The sequence below is a fragment of the Pithys albifrons genome, chromosome 2, assembly GCF_047495875.1.
Source record: "Pithys albifrons albifrons isolate INPA30051 chromosome 2, PitAlb_v1, whole genome shotgun sequence".
NCBI lineage: Eukaryota > Metazoa > Chordata > Aves > Passeriformes > Thamnophilidae > Pithys > Pithys albifrons.
The window spans coordinates 23,703,202-23,717,883 of record NC_092459.1 but is presented as its reverse complement, the minus strand read 5'-3'; the positions used below and the strand labels follow the sequence as shown (position 1 = coordinate 23,717,883).

At 42.3% G+C, this 14,682-nt stretch overlaps 1 protein-coding gene across 1 annotated transcript in view; it reads right to left on the bottom strand.

The window, feature by feature from the left end:
* The window catches only part of PRIM2 (DNA primase subunit 2), a 98,058-nt gene extending 86,250 nt beyond the window's left edge, over positions 1 to 11,808 (bottom strand). The window contains exons 1-4 of the mRNA XM_071548498.1: positions 11,540 to 11,808; positions 10,317 to 10,420; positions 9,929 to 10,008; positions 4,098 to 4,218 (exon numbers count right to left, since the gene is read on the bottom strand). Of these exons, the coding sequence (XP_071404599.1) occupies positions 4,098 to 4,218; positions 9,929 to 10,008; positions 10,317 to 10,420; positions 11,540 to 11,693 (459 nt within the window). The 5' untranslated portion in view covers positions 11,694 to 11,808. The remainder of the gene's footprint in view (positions 1 to 4,097; positions 4,219 to 9,928; positions 10,009 to 10,316; positions 10,421 to 11,539) is intronic.
* Between the last annotated feature and the right edge of the window lie 2,874 nt (positions 11,809 to 14,682).

Below are 14,682 nucleotides of genomic sequence, written 5' to 3'. Positions count from 1 at the left end.
AATAAACCCTTTGCTGTGTATTTTGCTCCATCAGCAATATAAAAGTCAGCCACTGGACATAAAAATCCTATTAAAAAAATTAAAACATTCATTTCATTAAATCTCATTTCTATTTTTATTTTCAGAAAGCTCTTGCTCTTTGATTAAAAGTCTCTTTAATCATGAGATCAGAACTACTATAATACCAAACTCTGTACAGCTGACTGTCATATAAAACACTTTAGAAATCAGGTATTTTATCTTCTAATTGTTAAAAACTTCATTCTTGCCACACAGGTGCTAAATAAGATCTTTTTGGTAGGTATTCAAAGAACTTAACAACTTCTTAAGTGTTATCTGTGAGTGGGATTGAAAACTTCTTGATACTACAAGGCAACACTTCTCAATCCCTACCTCAAAACCTCAGAAATTAGTCAGCAAAACCCCTGCAAAAAATATACAAATACAAGTCTCACTTTCTCATGCAAGTGAGTAAACAAGGTGGCAGTTACTGATTCTCAATGTTCACTTTGTGGGTGCTGTAAAGGAAGACAACTGTGACAAAACTGTACAAGTTGATCCACTTATTCCTCCTCCCCAAGGAACAGTTGACCACTTCTTTTACTGAATACTGAGAATCACTCTTACAGTGGTTCTTCAAACTGTTAACATAGCTACATTAGACTACACCAAGGTCTTTAGCAGCTCTGGCCTTTTCAGACTACAGTTCTGAAACCAGAACCACTGCCTAGAAAATGCAATGCACCTGTCTTTTCTTACCTTAAGCAATTACAAAGAAAAACTACTATTCATTTACCCATATGAAAACTGGATTGTAGTATCAGAACTTAATTCCTTTTCCTTGAAGACCATACCCTTTTCTAAAAGGTAGAGCTATTGCCAGCAACCTGCTAACATTAATTTATTCTCACAGCCCTGAATACTGAAACGGTGACAGGAGCACAGGGGAATAAGCAATGGAAATAGAGCTCCATAAACAAACCATTCACTGAAAGGTTTGTTGAACCAGCAAATGGCATTTCTAACAGCCTCTCAAAGACCCAAGAAAGCCCAGCTGTTACTCTCAAAGTTGAAAAAAATCCTATTTGATCCTCAACATGCACTGATGACAGATATTTCAATCAAGCAACATACAACGTGCATCAGCCACCTCTCTTACAATATTTAAGTTCTTCTAATTAAGGAAAAGTTTTTTCAGTACAGTGATCATTGGACATTAATTTGTATTCACTTAATACAGAGCTACTCAGAGCTATGGGCAAAGCTGGAATTTCCTAACAAAAGAGTTTATAGCTGCATTGCAAAATATTGTTAAAATCATTGATACAGAAACTGGAATAGACATTTTCCTTTAATCCACTCAGGCAAATGAAACAGCAGCAACTCTTTTGTAATATCCCTAAAACACCTCAAAACCAAGTTGTTTGTCTACACAGGTTTGGCATAGGCAGGGTTTGGCATTAGCTGTTAAAGAACCAGAATGAGTTTAAGTCAAAAGGAAAAAAGTTCTGAATCTAATTTCTGAGAAAGCAACAACTGCAGAATAAGAGCATTTACAGAATGTGGGACAAAACGTATATTCTGTATTCTCCATAGCATGTACTTAATGGTCTATTAAACCAAAATAGTATTACTTATGTGATATGCATTTATAAAGTCTGTGTAACAAACTGCTACTTAGCTATACATTGTTTCTCTTTAAATTATAATAAATCCTTCAACACAATATGCAATTTTTAGCTACTATAATTAATACCAACCTTTTTTTGTTTCTTTTTTTAAGCTGAATCATAGTCTTGGTTATACATCTAAAGCTCCATTAGCTCATATCATATGCACAAACAAGCAGAATGGTTTTTAGCATGCACAAACACCCAACCATGTGTCCCCATGGGGACAATTACACAGTAAGTTACATTCTTGAGCAACCCATACAAGATTTGCATGATGGGATTATTAAATTTTAATTATGTCCTCAACAGCTATCTTAAGCATTCATTGAATGCATGTATTTTTAATTTTCACAGTTTTCCAGATGTACATATTCACAAACTGAACAACGCATAAAGTCCCCAGGTCACTGTGGTTTGCTTCAGTTTCCATAGCAAGCAGCCACATCTTTCAGTATTTAGTAAATTGCAAAGGTTCTAGAGGAAAGCTTATGAATAAAGACATATGTTGACCAAAATTATTTTCCAAGCAAAGTCAATGATCTGATGAGAACAGATTGCACTACACTTCATGTAAGAATCACACACAGCCATTGCACTCTTATCATTGAAACCTCCAGGGTGAATTATCGCACAATTCATCAACAAAGCAAGGCAATTTTAACCTGACTGTCATTTGCCCAGATGGCCAGATATGACAGATAAGATTTTATCTGAAGAACAAAGGACCAGGGACCAGATAAGATGCATCCCAGAGTCCTGAGGGAATTGGCTGAGGTAGTTGCCAAGCCACTGTACATGATACTTGAAAGTCATGGCACTCAGAAGTCCCGCTTGACTGGAAAAAGGGAAACACTGTACCCACCCTAAAAAGAGTCAACCTGTCATCCTCACCTGTGCCTGGCAAGATCAGGGCACAGGGCCTCCTATCCTCCTAGAAGCTGTGATGAGGCACATGGAGAACAGGGAGGAGATTTGGGACAGCTAGCACGGCTTCACCAAGGGCAAGTCCTGCCTGACCTAGTGACCTTCAAAGATGGACAAGGGAAGGGCTACTGGTGTCATTTATCTGAACTTCTATAAAGACAGAGTCACCCATAATGTCCCCTCCAAATTGGAGAGAGATGGATGCAATGGGTAAACCATTAGGTGGACAAGAAATTGGCTGGATATCAACATCTAGAGGGTAGTGGTCAACAGCGGAGAGTCCTAATGAACAACACTGACAAGTGGTGTACCTCAGGAGTCTGTACTGGGACCAGCGTTATTTAATACCTTCACTAATGATACAGACAAAGGAATTGAGTGAACCCGCAGCAAATTTGAGATGACACCATGCTGAGGGGCGCGGTGGACACACCTGAAGGACAGGATGCCATCCAGAGGGATTGACAAGCTTGAGAAGTTGGCCCATGGGAACCTCATCAGGTTTAACAAGGCTAAGTGCAAGGTGCTGCACCTGGATCAGGGCAACCTCTGGTACCAAACAGGCTGGAACAGCCCTGCTGAGAAGGACTTGGGCCTGCTGTAGAGAGAAGAGACTGGACATGAGCTGGCAATGTGCCCTGACAGCCCAGAAAGACAAACACACCCTGAGTTGCACCAAAGGAAGAGTGGCCAGCAGATCAAGGGAGGTGATTGATGGCCATAAACTAAAACTCAAAGAAGTTCCCCCTCAACATGAGGAAGAACTTCCTTATGGTGAGGGTGGCAGAGCACTGGAACAGGCTGCCCAGGAGATCATGGAGTATTCCTCTCTGGAGACATTCAAAACCCACCCGGACGCATTACTATGTAACCTGCCCTAGGTGACCCAACCCTGGCAGGGGGATTGGACTGGATGTTCTTCAGAGGTCCCTTCCAACCCTAACAGTTCTGTGATTCTGTCATTCTGCCCCTCTAATCTGCTCTGGTGAGACTCCATCTGGAGAACTGTGTCCAGCACTGGGCCTCCCAGCATAGAAAGGGCATCAACCTGTTGGAGCGAGTCCAGAAGAGGGCCATCAAAATGATTAGAGGGATGGAGCACCTCCTGTATTAGGAAAAGCTAAGAGAATTGGGATTGTTCAGTGTGGAAAAGAGAAGGCTTCAGGGTGATCTATTTGTGACCTCCAGTACTTGAAGAGTCCCTACAGGAAAGATGGAGAGGAACCTTTTACAAGGGCATGTAGTGACAGGACAAGAGGGAATGGCTCCAAACTGAAGGAGAGTAGGTTTAGATCAGATTGACTGAAGCAGACTAAGCTTCTCTTGTTGTAGCACGAAATTACTTAATCCTACATCACTTAATCCTCATTTCTGTGGCATGCACATTATTCTTCAAGCCAAAACTGCACTTTTTATTTCTAAAGGCAAGTGCTAAATCTATCTTAATGAGTATTTAAAAAACAACAGGCACATGCAACATAAATAAAGTAACATACTTACAGCTTCAAATGACAAGTTAACATGTTCCAGGAATTTCTGCATTAAACTGTCAGTTAGTTGGGTGAAGCGGTATCGGAAGAGATCCATTTCTTGTTGAAGAAACCAACGCCTGAGATCCTCACTGAAAAGAAATTTAAAAAAACCACACAATACATTTTCTGAATATGCAGCCTCTCTTTCCTTAAAAACTAGACCTCAAAGCTAGTGAACACAGCACTAAATGTAATGCTGACTTTGGCATGGGACCCACAAACTGGGGAGCTTGGAAGTGAAGGCAGGAAAACTTCAGTGATGCACACTCGATCAAAAAAGACTTGGGGAGAGACAACACAAGAAGAACCCTGACTGCAGATGTAGTCAGTCTCAACACTTAAAATTGTTCTGTAGGTATCAAAGCTGTCAGTCCCTTAAATGGTACTCACCATTTCTTACTTCTTTTGGATAAAAATATTCAGTTGTAGGTAACCTCCCTTGGTAAAGGACAGCTTTTTTCCCACAACATGGTATATTATTTCTTCATTGTACAACTAATGTTACAATTAATCTGATAAGGCAAACACCTTTTGAAGGCTACTTTTAATTCTCACACTTAGGGCATCTCCAGCTGAAGGAACACGCACATATCTCTGACACTGACAGTAGTGGTCTCTATCCTAGGCAACAAATAGCCTGGAAACAGGCAAAAGGCAAATACATGGCAATAACCCTGGGTGACAAACAGAAATAGAACATCTAATTCTTGACAAAAGAGAAAAAGGGTTTTAGCAACTGTAGGTGAGCAAGTAGGAGAGCAAACACAGGGACAAGAGGCAGTGGACAGCATAAACCAACAATGAAGCCAGTTCTCCAGGTACTCTTAAGTGTTCATATAACTCTTTCCATCCCAGTGCTCAGATTCCCAAGCATCAGCACATTACTCAAAGCTATAGCAAGTAGGTACCAGAACACCAGCAACAAACACCACCCTGTATGTGCAAGCACAGAACGCAGATGATGCTGTAACTCACTACCACAGGGCACTCTCTTAAACCGTCCTTTGAGAGCTACCTGGGCCACAGCCATGGCAATGCATAAAGCACAGAAATACTGCAGTGTTACAGGTTCTCCTTAAGACAGTTAAGCATCTTTTCCCATGGGGAACACATGAATCACAATAGACTTTTTTGTGGGTTTGTGGACAAAATCTCTGCTTGAAATGTGGCCTGAAGAAAAGTAATTATTATTGAAAGTAATTCCAGATGGAAAGGCTCTGTTAAGGTGGTTTGTAAAGTCTAACCCTGACAGTTTCAGTGCTTGGGACATCCTAACAATCTGTGCAACTTTAAATAGAATTTAATGCCTTAATGACTGATCTGTTGCAGTTCTCCTGTGGTCATTTTGGACAGTAATAAAATCCTAGGATGTGACAATTTTATTCTCTTCCTAGTTCACCAAATTTACACTGCATTTGTTTTCCTAAACAGAAAAACAAACAAACAAAATAACAACACATGGACCTCCATGAAAAAAACCAGCCACAACTATTTATAGTCACTTTGGAGGCCAGCCAGTCTGTGTTCTTCCTTTCCTTCAGGAAAACAGATCAAAGGCTGTAGTCCCACCTACACACTTATGGATTCTTCCTACAGTTGACAAACTAGCTGACTAGATGACTTTAGGCTACTGTATATGTCCAGCATATACCTTAAAACTGATTTTCCTAGGATCATCATTATTATTTACATTATTTCTAAAGGCAAACCACATCCTATACCCTTTATTTATATATAAAAAATTGTACGCACTCACTTCAAACACACACTAGTAATAATATTTATTACCAAAACTCCAAGCTTAACTGAAAAGCAAGGTCACTATTATTAGACTAACCAAGCTGCTGCTGCAGATGAGGGAGTTGCAGGTCACTGAAGAGTAGATGTTAAGAACATCTCCTTGGTTTTTGCCACTTAACATTCTGGTGTGCAGATTACTCAACAGTTAAAACCAGTTCATAGATTCCTAACTATAAAAACAATGTAAAAGAACAGGCTCTTTTGTATAGAGAACAGTACTTGAGAGGGTGGGGTTGGAATGGAAATACTCTTCATCCCCCAAGAAGGAGTAGGAAAAAACAGCATATTTGTTAGGAAGCATCAACATACAAGTACTTTAGGAAAGGCATGGAAAGGCTCATAAATCTGGAAGACTAGTAGCTCACATTCCACAATTAATACTAGGGTTCAGTTACCAACAACTTAATACTGACTTGTAAAAACCCTGGGCATGGGCCAGACTGCTGTTAAACACCAGAGGATTCCTCAGAGTTTAAGTTTCCAAAAGCAGACGGCAAGGAGTATATCAGTACAGAAAACACACAAAAGTAAATGCCACTCAACATAATTTTAGCACACAAGTCTAATTTATCATATAGAAAAAAATAGCAGGAAGTAGTGAAAAGGCCTTACTAAGTTTGAAAAAACCTTATATCCTTATTACATGACACAGACACAAACCAAGCCAAATTTAAAAAAGGCATAAAAGTATGTTTGATCATTTCCTGAAGAGTCCTGCTGCTGTCAGAGTAGACCCTAAATTTATTTCTTCCATCTTAAGAAAGTAAAGATTACACTCCTGTGACTTACAAGGTTCCTCATAGACCATTTGCTACAGTGAAGAGAGATGTGACAGAACCAAAGATGCACCGTCATGTCCAACATGCCAATAAAATTGTCTTTAGATCTGCATCTGTCATGAAAGCAAATCAAACAAGATCATTCTATTTCTTGGTCTTGACAGATATAAGTGACATTACAAGAGGTGTGAGAGAAGTATATGGATGAGGCTGTCCTCTTCAGACTGTATATACCCTGTCTAAGGGGAATAAGCTTTACAGTGATGGATTTCAGAAGGCAGAAGGAGGAAAGTGACGAGGCAATGACTACATTACAAATTTAACTGTTCAGAATGGCAGAGCTGGTCACTTCAGACCGTTTAAAATCCAAACCAAAATAATTCAATTTATAAGTGAGAACTGATACAGACTAGGGGAAAAAAAAAATCAATGCAAACTCACACCCCTGGGTGGCACTGTTGGCCAGCTGGAAACTGAAAAAAGCCCTGTCACAGGAAAATAAGCCTGTAAACCACTATGGTAAAACCCTGAAGCACAGCACGTTCTATTTGCCTCCCAATTTTATCTTTAGGGAAACATGCCAGTTTTAGACCACAGAAATACTGCAACCCAAAACAGCTGCTTTCCAAGAGAGAATGAATAACACTGGATACAGAGTCACCTCATGGTGTTTAAAACACTATTTCCCATTTTACAAGAGCTAAATCCACCTTTTCAAAGAAACAGTAAAAGCAGAAACTGACTAAAAGCTGTTTTATTGAAATGCAGCATCAACTCACTGTATATAAATGGAACACAAAAAGGCATTCAGAAGTTGTTTACAGAGTGCCCCAGAGCTCTATCTGTGCCCTCTCCTCCCTCAGAAAGGGGTCTTTCCCCTAGACTACAAAGCCAGGCTCTTCCCTGCTAATTCTGTGTCCCAAAATAGCTTGTAATAATTTCTGCACAGTGATTCACCTTCAAAAAGCTACCACCTCTGCCCTGCTTACAGCCTCACTTTTAAGATACTTCCCTGAAATACTGGATTTAACAGTGTCTCCCATTTATTTACTATTCAAGAATTTCAGTCAAGTAAGCTCTCATACAGAAGACAAGCACCTTCTTTTAAGAAGATATCTTGCAGAGGAAAAAATAGGAGTTCAATTATCTGCATCTATCCTTAATTCCAAGAGTTTCCAGAGCTATTAGAGATAAGTTGGGCAGGAAGGTAAAGATACCCCATCACTGACAAGGGCAAACAAAGTCCCTGCTTAGTTATTTTTGACAGATGCAGCCTTTCACTCAGCATGTTAAGCACTGTCGTTCACAAGCCTTCCTCCCAGCATAGCACAGAGGACAAAGCCTAGTGAATTCCACTCCTGAGCCTAATACCTAACCTTCAGGCTTTTGCTACATGGCTTGTGTTGCCTTCTGTGAATCTGACCCAAACTCATTTTTCCTGAAGTCACAAACCAGAAAACAGGTACCTCTTGCATTCCAGATCAGATTCCTGCTATGAGATAATTCTATCTTCCCTAAGAGCAGAATTTTTTTCAAATGTGTCATTACCAAAACTCTCAAAGCATCTACTCTCCCACTGAAAAATTACCTAAATAATAACTAAGTGTTTAAAGATTTACAAAAGAGGACAGTGGAAGCCAAACTGACTTAAAAATGCCCCTAGCTGCATAATACAAAACATTACCTTTCAGGGGTCTTTTACTACCCAGGCTAGGTGAGGATACTATCTTTTAGAGGGTTTTGATAAACATACAATATAGGTAAAGCAAGATAATTTCTTTTAAAAATCAGCAGGACCAGGATGACTAAAACAGTTTATAAAAATACACACAACAACCATGGGCATTAGAAAGAAATCCATATTACATTTCCTATTAACAATCACAAATTATACATGCAGAATACAGAAGGATAGAAGAATTTCAGTTTTAATTCTGTTATTTAACTTTCTCCCTTCTTTCACGATTTCAAACTATACTATCAGAGTCAGTGCAGTGAAGGCTGGTATTGCTCTTCACATCCATATTGACCTGTTCCTCACTGTATCTGCATCACAGATCTGGCTGGCTCATCCATCACAGGTATCAGCCAACTGTCTTCAGCACAGCCCCAGATGCCTTTGGAAAGGACAACACAATGGGATGTGAATGATCCAGAAGATTTCAGGGTGTTTAAAAGTCAACCAGGGCCTGACATGGTGAGGTTTCATCCACCCAGAGACGTCTGAGGCCTCTGCTACTTCCTATTCTGATCAGATGTTCTGGAGCAGGAACTCAAACCCATTTCAAAGAAAAGTCCCATTCATTCCTGCTCCATATCTTGGTTTAGACCCTCCTATTTACCTTCCTGGTCTGTTTTAACTTACAAATCTGTATCCAAGCATAGCAACACTTGTAATGTCAGCTACCACAGTATATAAATTCTACCACATTCACCCAATTTAAATGAATTCTATTGCAACTTAAAGTGTAATTCAATCAACAATTCAAAACAGCACACACTTCATATTTGCCAGGTTTAATTCTAAAAAGGACTGCAGTGACAAGGAGTTCACACTAAAGGAAAACAAAGCTGCCAGCAGACATAAAGCACTGATGACCTCTATAATTTCATCCAAAAACTAAAGGGAAAGCAAAAAGAATGCACTTTACAGGATCAATTTTTTGCTTGAGATTTCACATGACAAACAAAATTGCATTGCAACCATCCACAGCAATGAATTTGGAGAAAAAGCAGAGTCAGTAGAGAAATCCTCAAACTCAGATGATGTTTTTAATTTGTCAGAAGCAAAGCTCTCTGTACAATAAAATAAAGCCTATTTACAAAGTTAAGTCTTCAGTCAGTTATCAACAGTTTTAGCATATATAGCAGTTTAATTATATCATCAATCACTGCAAATGCCTAACAAACACTTAATAGTGATGTACTTTCAAAAAAATATATATCAAGGGACTAAAATTAATGCTCTGTGTGTAAATGCCAAAGTTGGTAATTTTTTTTAATTATGACATAATCAAATATTCAATTTAATCTCACATACTCCTTTTCATCATAGTTGAAAGCAGCAGGATCCTAGCAAAAAAACTCTGTTAGAGCCTATCTTTCTATTTAGTAGCCACGCAACTCTCAAGTATCCATGACGTCTGTAATAAAGCAATGTAGTAACTGTATACTTTTAAAATTAATAATAAGAACACAACACAATCCAAAAAGTACTTACGACTGGCAGTAAGCAAGGCGCAATATGAAATGAGAGATATGATCTTTTCTTCTTGCCTCATAATCATCCTCAGCCAAAGCCTACAGAACATATTGTTATTATTTCAGAGAAATAATCTGTCCTAGATTAAAAATTAACAGTTAATTTACCATTACTGTTCAACATTGTATTAACACTCATCTTTTAGACAATAAATGGGAACCATTAAGGAAGGGGGTTACCCTAAAGAAAGAAATATATACCCTCAAAGCAAAACTACGTTTCTGACAAAATGACAGAACTGCAGTTTTAGAAATAGCATTTCCTCACCTCTACTTTTATTCCTAATTCTTGAATGATGTAAGGAAAATAAAGTGCAAGAGAGGTCCATGTTTTCATTTTTACTTACTCTGTAGGGAAACTTAAGCTTCCGGAGCTCATTCTCAAGCTTAGTTTTGTACGAATCAGCATTTTTTACATAGCTCACCCCAAGGTTTTCAACTACTTTGAGCACTGGGCAAAAAAAGAAAAGGTTTGTGTTAGAGACAACATGTTGAAAAGCAATCTAAATGTATCACAGCTTGGGAAAGGCACAAACTGGGGTAAGGCCACAGCAATTGCTTTTAGTAGTACAAGGAGCAGAAGGGTGAGAAATGCGGAGGACAAAGTGTGGCCCGTGAGTCCGTAACAGCTGCCCAAATCCGGGATGCACAGTCAGCAAGGGAAGGGGCACAGCTGGATCCCTGCCAGGACACTTGCATTCAGCACTTTTCAGCAGCTCAGAGGAATCCTCGGCTCCCACCAGAATCGCAGTAATGAGAGACATCAAATACGCCCCAACACCCACAGAAAGTGAAACGTGCTCATAAAAAGCACCATTGTAAACCAAAAGCAAACAGTGCCGATTGCTACACCGAGCGGTCACCGTGAAACCTGTCTCGGCTCCCTGGAATGCTCTGCCTTTGGCGGGGCCGGCTCAGCGGGCACCGGGCACGGCAAACGCACACGGACACAGCGGGCACCGGGCCCACCAAACACACACGGGCACGGCGGGCACCGGGCCCTCCAAACACACACGGACACGGCGGGCACCGGGCCCACCAAACACACACGGGCACGGCGGGCACCGGGCCCTCCAAACACACACGGACACGGCTGGCACCGGGCCCACCAAACACACACGCACACGGCGGGCACCGGGCCCACCAAACACACACGCACACGGCGGGCACCGGGCCCACCAAACACACACGGACACGGCTGGCACCGGGCCCTCCAAACACACACGGACACGGCTGGCACCGGGCCCTCCAAACACACACGGACACGGCTGGCACCGGGCCCTCCAAACACACACGGACACGGCGGGCACCGGGCCCTCCAAACACACACGGACACGGCGGGCACCGGGCCCACCAAACACACACGGACACGGCGGGCACCGGGCCCTCCAAACACACACGGACACAGCGGGCACCGGGCCCTCCAAACACACACGGACACGGCGGGCACCGGGCCCTCCAAACACACACGGACACAGCGGGCACCGGGCCCACCAAACACACACGGACACGGCAGGGACGGTACAAACATCGGGGCAGGGAGGGAGGCGGAGGGAGAGATGCTACTCACGCCTCAGGCGGTCAATGGCAAAGCTCTCAAACTCCACCAGGGAGATGCTTTCCGTGGGGGGCTCCAGGTAGAACTGCAGGCTGTGAGGGTACAGCTCCCACCGGTCCCCAGCCAGCCGCGCATGTTTCTGTCTCATTCGGCTGGAGAACTCCATCTTGCCCTCCCCGGAGCTGCCTCTGAGCCCGTCCCGAACGATCCCGGACCGACCCGCGCCCACCACGACAACCCCGACCTGTGCCGGGCCCGGGCCCGCTTCCCGCGCTCAGGCGGCCCCGCCCACTTCCGCGCAGAGCCACGCCTCCCGCGCTGCCATTGGCCGGCGGCGGGAGGAAGGCGGGGCCGCGCCGGCACGTGAGCACAGCCGACATGGCGGCGCCCAGGCATGGCCTGCGCCGCTCCGCTGTGGTATCGCTTTCTCATTTTTCCGAGATAATTGCAGGATTTGCCATTTCTGCCGCTGTGTTGAGCATTTTGCTGTACCTGGGGTTATGTTATATATCCCTGCCACAAAATGTCTTATGGGGAGAGGCTGAGGGAGCTGGGGTTGTTTAGCCTGGAGAAGAGGAGGCTCAGAGGTGACCTCATCACTGTCTATAACTACCTGAAGGGAAGTTCTAGCCAGGTGGGGGCTGGTCTCTTCTCCCAGGCACTCAGCAATAGGACGAGGGGGCACGGGCTCAATCTCTGCCAGGGGAAATTTAAGTTGGACATCAAGAGAAAAATTCTTTACAGAGAGAGTGCTTAGGCATTGGAATGGGCTGCCCAGAGAGGTGATGGATTCACCAATCCCTGGAGGTTTTTAAACTGAGATTGGATGTGGCACTGAGTGCCATGATCTAGTAAAGGGACTGGAGTTGGACCAAGGGTTGGAGTTGATGATCTTGGAGGTCTTTTCCAACCCAATCAATTCTGTGTTTTTATGTCACTTGCTAATTTTTTCCCTGACTCCAAAAGTTGGTAAATGATCTTGCAACAACTTCAGGGTGTAAAGGAGTGGGAAATCAGAATTGGCACATAGTTTATGCCCACAAGTTGAGCATTGTCAGTATCTTAGGCAGGCAAGTTCTTAAGAGCAAAGCAGTGATGGTCGCCCAGGACAGACGGCGGCAACAGCCGAGACATTCCCAAGTACTGCGACTGCAGCTGTGACAAACACTGGCACAAGGCTGGAACTGCAGCCTGGCCCTGCCCCGGCCGATCAATCACACGTGGTGCCGAGCTCAGCTGGTGCGGGACAATCGACCCTTCACAACAAGGTGGCCACATCCCAAGTGCCTGACGAGGACACTGCCACGCTCATGCTGATTGTCAGACTGAAGTGTGCTCTTTACTCTGGGCCAAACCTCTGCCAAGGGGACACGTGAACATTTTTACAGGAGAGAAAGTCAAGCTCCAATCTCCAGAGGTGCTCTGTAGTTTTCAAGGAAAAAAAACATGCTATTGGTGTATTTTAATATATTTTTATATACTGATATTTTTATAATATATTTATTATATATTTATAAATATATATATTTATTTATAATATATTTAATCCAAAACAAGTTCATATCTTTATACATATATCTGTATATAAAGCAACTTCAATGCAAAGCAACCTTTTTAGCAAATAGACAAGGCTTATCCCACATTGTGTCTTCCCCTCACCTGGCTGCAACAGGAGTTGCTCGGGATTGGGAGTGCATCTGCCCAAATCCACCGGGTATTTGCAAGAAATCAGCTTTTGCCTTTGTCTACTGTGTTAATACCCAGAGACTGGCGGGGCACTGTCCTGGGCAGGGCAGGTCAAGGAGTTGGATCAGAGTTCCCACATTTGTTTGGAGTGCAGTACCCGGCCTGGACTGGAGGGGGAGATGTGACAATGCTAAAGGAGCACAACAGAAACTGGTGATGCTTTTAATTTTAATTTAATTCACGTTTTAGGGTTTAGCACATAAGAAGTACCACATCTTTCGAATCATGGTATGCAGTTTGTTGTCCATCACCATTTTCACTGAAACAGGTTCTGCTGATTTTTAACAGGTCAGCAGCTATGTCTGTATCTGCTGTTTTATTTTTTACTTCCTTTTTTCCCCTTTGCTAAATATTGATCCTCAGATTTTATGTAATTAGGTAAAGATCCTGTTTGCTCTTTTCGAATTTTAGTTAACTAGTAGCACTAAGAGTATTGTAAAAAGTCACGAGATGACTTCAGCAGAAATTGAGAATCAAAACATCCATATTACTAGACTTAAATAAATCTTACAATGCAAGACCATACCCTTTCACACACACACACACAAAAAAAATTCTTGGGCAAGGAAATAGAAAAAGACGTGAAAATTTATTCCCTTGGGGGAAAACTCCCCAAATTTTGTAACTCAAACCTTCAAATAAATGTACCTATTGAGACCTACAGATAGTAGTAGTCTCACTATAGCATTTTGGTTACTTTTTTTCTAAGTATATTTTCATCATTCCCACAGTAACGTTACCAGTAGGATTAGATTTTTTAAAGTATTTTAAGAGAACTATTGATGTTGCAAAACCCCACCTCACAAATATTTTACAACAACATCCATATGATCAGCTGTCAAACTGTCCCAACCATCCCATCCAAACTCAGTCCAATTTAACATACCCCAACCTGTTCTGCTACTTGAGTAACACACTGTTGGGAGGAAAGTGTTAGAAGAATGAGGAGGAGGATTGTAGATTTGCTCAAGTGACCTTGCAGCTGGGAATGCCAAGGCCTGGAGAGTAACAATGTGGGCAACCCCATATATTGTGCCTACTGCTGTTTGTCCTCTGACTGTTTTGAGAAGTAGGATTTCTGTGTAGGTGTTCTGAGAGACTTGAAAGCAGTCTCATGGACATGCTTGAGCTCCCTGTTTCAGGAAAGAGAAGATTAAAGCCATAGATCATGAAGAAGCACAGGGGAGATTCACAGCATGATGATAAACTACACATGCATGGGCCTCCATAAATTGGTGCAAACAGCCCAGCCATAAGCATGGGATGAGCTGGGACCCGCCAGTTAGGGAGGTAATGAAATAAATTTGCTCTTTCTGTTTCAGCCGTGGTTTTGTGGTTGTTCCAGAACACTGCCTGTGTCACCCCCCCCACCCCACAATCCTTATTTGCATTAAATATATATATTGCAC